The following is a 6,000-nucleotide window of genomic DNA, read 5'->3' as shown; positions in this document are numbered from 1 at the left end:
AATATTGAAATATTTCAGTGTCTGATTTGCCCAGTTTTATTGACCTACTTTTTTGTCCTGGTGAGAGCCTTTGGTATAAAACATGTAAATGTTAAAATATTATTATAAACAATTATATGGCATTTCTAAGTTATATTAAATGAAAAGGGGAACTACATTAAGCTGAAACCTTCTCATTATAAATGAATAATCCTATAGTGAAGGCAGAAGGAGAGAAAACATTACAACAGGTTACATAATAGTGTCTGAATGATCTCAGGAGAGTTATGATAAATTGTATATATACAGTATGTATTTGAACTCTCCGGCATAGATATTCATTGAACTGACTGAATGTGCAATAACATATCTTTATATTTGCAGAGTGCAGACAAGCAGTCATTGTTTGCTATGGCTTTGTAGTTTTGTGTTTATACACAAGACTGATTATATTGTGGAGATTTCTATGCATATACTGTAAACAAATTTCTATTTCCATGCTTTAAAGATAGATAATAGACATTGTTGTGTTTACTTGTCATTTAAACAAATGTGTTGCTTATGCTTTTCTGGTGATTTTTATTTTCAGCTTGGGCAAAACACCAAACGCTAAGCTGCCATGAGTTCTGACAGTGCAAGTTTCTCATCGAATATCTCCATTGTTCATCCTGAATACTTTTTCATCACTGGGCTTTCAGGTACAGAATACAGCAATTATTACTACATCTTCTTGTTTTTCCTTTATATTGTTGCTGTAATCGGAAACTTTATAGTTCTTCTCATTATAGCTCTTGAACGCAGTCTGCACAGTCCAAAGTACATTGCTGTGTTTAACTTGGCCTTGGCTGATATTGGTGAAATGAATGCACTGGTTCCTAACATGATAAAAATGTTTCTGTTTGAGTCCCAGTACATCTCCTATAATGCGTGTATGGTAAACATGTTTTTTGTTCACTTCTTTACTACCATGCAGAGTTTCACTCTTGTTGTTATGTCTTACGATCGCTTTGTAGCTATTTGCTTGCCATTGAGATATCATGCTATTGTCAACAACACAGTCATATCTGTAGTGTTTTTAGTTTTATGGGCGTTTAATGTTTTTGTGCTTCTGGTTGTGGTGGGTATGATCACTCGACTGTCAATCTGCAAAAGCAATGTGATACTGAGTTATTATGGTGATCATGGACCAGTGTATAAGTTGGCATGTAATGATAACAGCATCAATTCTTTTTTGGGAAAACTCAGCACAGCTTTATATCTAGTAGCACCACTGATCATCATATTCCTGTCATATGTGGGTGTTTTTCTTGCTTTAAGTAAAATTACAACTTGGGAAGGACGTTTAAAAGCTCTGAAAACCTGTGTTGCACATTTGTTGTTGGCGGGATCTTTTTTCGTTCCTATATTCAGCATATACATTGCTTCAATCATGAATTCCCTCACTCCTAATGCAAGGGTCCTCAGCACATCCCTGTCATATGTGCTTCCACCAACTCTAAACCCTATACTTTACGTTTTAAACACAGCTGAAATCAAACAATTAATTAAAAAAATTATTAAAAACAGATCTACCAAAACTGTGCATGTTGCAAGCTAACTTGTTTTCTTTATTAATGTTTTTAGAATGTACTAGATGTTTTCACATAAATATATGGAGACAAATAATTTAGAAATAGATTAAGTGTACTGGGTTATATATAATGTAAAATTCTCAGTTCAACATGTGTTTAAGGATAAGTTTATGTATTAGAGCTAATTTTAGGAGCCTTTATTTCACTTTTGTTAAACATAATACAAAGCAAACACAATGTAAACACAATAAAAAAGCAAAAGATATGTCATGTTTCTGCATTTTACTCAAATAACATGTCTAAATCCCTGCCTTATTGATTGCATTGGGTCTGTATTGGATTTATAATCGAAACAAAAATAAAACAAGGTGGAATTGTATTGATGAAGTGAATAATATATTCCTAAGAGTTGACTAGACATGCACAATTCTGTCTTTATTGTGTTCTGTATTATAATATAGTACTGTATGATATAGCAAGTTGTACATGCTGACATTCAACATATCATTTTCACTAGTTTATTTATACATGAATAAAACAATGTGTTGCAGATAATATATACACAATGACAATGAGCTGGGTGAACTCCTGTGAGAGACACAACTTATAGCTACTGTGACATTTGTACTGGCCTTTTCTTAAGATGATTGTCTGTCCCAATAAATGTATTATAAATGTTTTAAAGGACTCCTGGGCTTTGTATAGCTCTGTTTGTTGTGAGTTTTAAGGTTACAGCAAAGGGTTTATATGCTTGCACATGTCCCACACTCTTTGTTTTCTGATATTTCAAATATTTTTAAAACAGCCCCCTGCTTCTGTGCCATTCTTTCTTGTACTGTATATACAGTAGGATAAAATAATCCAGTTAAATTCACTTGCTTATACTGTAGATTGCAACAATCTGTTTCTTAGCAGCAAACTGCTTTTATATCACAGTAAGCCACTTACTAACCCTGTAAAGCTAGCAGCCCATTTCAAGTGGTGATCTACTCTGTACTTTAGTGATATGTTGATTTACTATACAGTTTATTATTACTTTACCACTCAGAATGTGTCAACAACATTGGTCTAACAAAACTTTACACACTTCTTGTGAAATGTGTGAGAGCAGGGGCGCTTGCAGGATTTTATTCCAAGGTACGCACAAATTCAGCACCGCCCCACCCCCTTCCGCCAGTCATGTCAAGAAACACTGATGCTTGCTGTCAAAGGCTGCATTATTCAAGGGCATTCGTTATGACATAACTTGTTTCCTTTTTAATTTGAATATTTCGCTGAAATCTAAATGTAATAAAAGCACATCAGCACCAAGGAAAAATCAGACGTTCAAGACGAAATCTTTAAAATTTATGACATGTTAAAAAAATTGCAAATATATGACAGAAAATCGTGATAAAATACAATTAGTGAAGCATTAATTAAATCCTTACTTTCCACTGACTAACAATCATCCAACAGCACAGTTTAGTAGTGGATGGGCTCAAACAAAAATAAAATTTGCAGCCTATATTTTTCTTAGAAAAAATGTCTTTTTAAAACCAATTTCGTATATTGTTTGTCTATTTGTTCAAATATTTGTCTTGGTCAGTTATCTTCTAGATAAAATAGAAGAACCAATAACATTTGAAGTGAAGTGCTTCAAAACCCGCAATCTACCTAACAATGCCAAACCACGAACTGAACTGTCAAATAAAATAATAATCTAGGCTAAATTAAAGTGAAATGTTTAGTTTTAGAGGGGCCTAAATTAAACTGTTTTTAATCAAATAATTTGAAAGAGCAGGACAAGTGTTTTCAAATTCGCATATTCGCAACAACACTGAACATTCAGTGGAACAAACTTGGTTGAAAATGTGAGACACTTTAGAAACTCGTGTGAAAGGAGGTGACTGCTTATTTATGCCAGTCTGTCAGATAAAATAGTTTAAAACACCTTGAATGATAGCTGTTCCATGCGAGGAGGCCGCGCAGCAGCTGGATCTGATCTGTCTGATGAACGAGACAGGTTCCCCGGCTTAGGTGCTGATAATGAGACTGCGGTCTCCACCTCGTGTGGGGATCAGTATTTGTCTCATTTTAGGTCTTTTGTCTTAATTCAGTTTTGCTGTTTTAAAGAGTGTTTACTCATTTAAACCTTGTTTTAAAACAATAGCTATCTGAATGGTGATTTTTAGGTGCGGAAAATCCACCAGTAAAAGTAAATACCAATAGATTTGTTTACCCATCTCCCACCATGCAAGAACATACACACTTTAAAACACACACCTTTGTTTGTTGTCATTCTTTCTTGCTTTATCAATATACCGTAGTGTATACTGTTTAATAGTCAATTTAAATTATGTAATAAAAAAAAAAAGCGGCATTAATTTGCACCCTCTCATGGTAGGTACGCACAGTTTGTACAGCCGTACACCTGCAGGCGCCACTGTGTGAGAGTAATGTATGTCAAGCAACCTTGATTGTTACAACTACTGTATGAACCGTACACCCACAGTGTGCTGTGTTTTTACCTAGCTGTTTGCAAATTTGTGAAACTCTTGGTTACAGGTATTGTGCAAGATCAGGGAGGAAAAGGAGTCCTGTTGTGCCAAAATGGCCAACACAGCCCTGCCTTTAGTTTACCAAGGTGCTTATACTGTATACTTGGGCTGAACGATTAGACCAAATACACACAAAGAAACCCTAGAAATTCCATGGGGGACAATAGTCTTTGCTAAAAAATATTGCTGAAAAAGATTTAAGATAACGGCTTTTATTGATTGATTCATTAATTTGACAAATAAACACATGACTGTGGAATCATCTCAGAGAAGGATTTATTTCAAACACTTGACTATAGTTTTGAGGTGAGTTTGGAGTAAAAACATGTTCAACGTTAAGGATTTTTTCCTCTGGCCTGATCAGATTCAGATCAGATTTTTTCTTGCCCTGCCACAATTTTCTCTGGCCCCAACAAAAAGAAGGAAGTTAATAACTGTCTCTTAGCCATATATTTTAAATATTTTGCCAAAGCCAAACATAACTGTATACATACCCATTTTTATTCAGCATAACTTTTCTTTAAATACGACAGACAATTAAAAAAATAATAATCGTGATGTAACTAAATAAAAAAATATATATACATATTATAAACGAAAATGTGCACTTTAATTTTGACACACACAGACATTGTCATCAAATAGAAATCAGAAAGGTAAGATTTTCTCATAATGAGCCTCATTTCAATCGGCTTGTAAATAGTTTTGTAAAAATCTGTCTGTTCGGTTAATCAATCTGTTAAAAAAAAAAACTTTGGCTAGAATTATGCAGGCTTAAATTATAGAGAGAAATAACAGACAAACCAAGACTGCAGTCTGATCATGAAGCCAAACAGACAAACAGTCGCAGCCAAATTAAACTTTAGTGACAAGGCAGCAAAGGCCCAATTGGGCCCGTAACGATCTTGTCTACTGTCCCGTGCGTCTCGCACACTTGCCCTGGGCCATCGAGCAGTCCTTATTGTCAAGCCCTGCAGGGTTTCAATTATACTCCTAGAGGTCACCGCCCTGATTTTAGCTCCTACACTCCTGATCCTGCTAATCAAAGTATTACTAAGCATGATATGAACTCTACACAAGTATGTTAAGGCAAGTTGTAACTACACTCTGCAGGACAGTGGTCCTTGAACAAGTGTGGACAACCTTAAGTAAAACTTTCTGTGCACTTCTTATTTCTTGGCTGCTGATATAAAAAAATATCCATTTAGACCTTAAGATAAGGTGCTATATCTCTTTAGGGAATGTTCCCTGTAATGGGCATTGCCAAACTCTTTAGCGAAATTCTACAATCTGCATAGTTTCTTGCTATTTTCTCAGACACTGTGAGTGTAGTAGAGCTATTTTACAGGATGTGGCTCTTATACTTCTATTTGCCCTGGTATACTCGCCATTCTGTCAACTTTGTTCTGGTAACTAATGCTGCAGTTTGCTGAAGACAACAATAGATACAGAGTACTTGTGATGCAGATTCAAAAGTGAAAGTGAAAACTTTTGGTATGCGTTGATGCATAGCAGCTCCCTGATGTGCACAGATATCTGTAAAATGCAATATAACATATTAATTGTACTTATTTGTTTGACTTCAGGGTAAATATACAACACCATTCACACAGTGCCTTATTGTGAAAAAGTACTGATACTAATAAGTGACTGGAATGTTATTTATTATTGTTTTTATTTTGTTTTAGTTGGTAGATATGAAAATGACTTAAAATAGTTTACGTAAACATTACTTTGAATTATTCATGAGTTATTGGTATATAATGTGCATTGACATGAATGTAAAGGAGAAAACAAATGTGTGGCTAGTTTGCAGACTAGTACACAGAGTTTTTATCAAAAGTAAGGCAATGGCAAGAAGATTTACTTCAGCATATGTATTACTTTATTCTTTATTGCACATTATTACG

General features: G+C 34.7%; 1 protein-coding gene across 1 annotated transcript; it reads left to right on the top strand.

The window, feature by feature from the left end:
* Nucleotides 1-313: 313 nt before the first annotated feature.
* or42c5 (odorant receptor, family 42, subfamily C, member 5) lies at nucleotides 314-2,229 on the top strand (the record flags this gene model as incomplete). The annotated part of the gene is given in 2 exon segments (NM_131744.3): nucleotides 314-456; nucleotides 569-2,229. A coding segment is annotated over 1 exon segment (978 nt). The 3' UTR covers nucleotides 1,577-2,229.
* Between the last annotated feature and the right edge of the window lie 3,771 nt (nucleotides 2,230-6,000).

This window comes from Danio rerio, chromosome 15 (genome assembly GCF_052040795.2).
Source record: "Danio rerio strain M-AB ecotype USA chromosome 15, GRCz13ab, whole genome shotgun sequence".
NCBI lineage: Eukaryota > Metazoa > Chordata > Actinopteri > Cypriniformes > Danionidae > Danio > Danio rerio.
The sequence above is the reverse complement of the archived record's forward strand: the minus strand, read 5'-3'. Positions and strand labels throughout refer to the sequence as shown.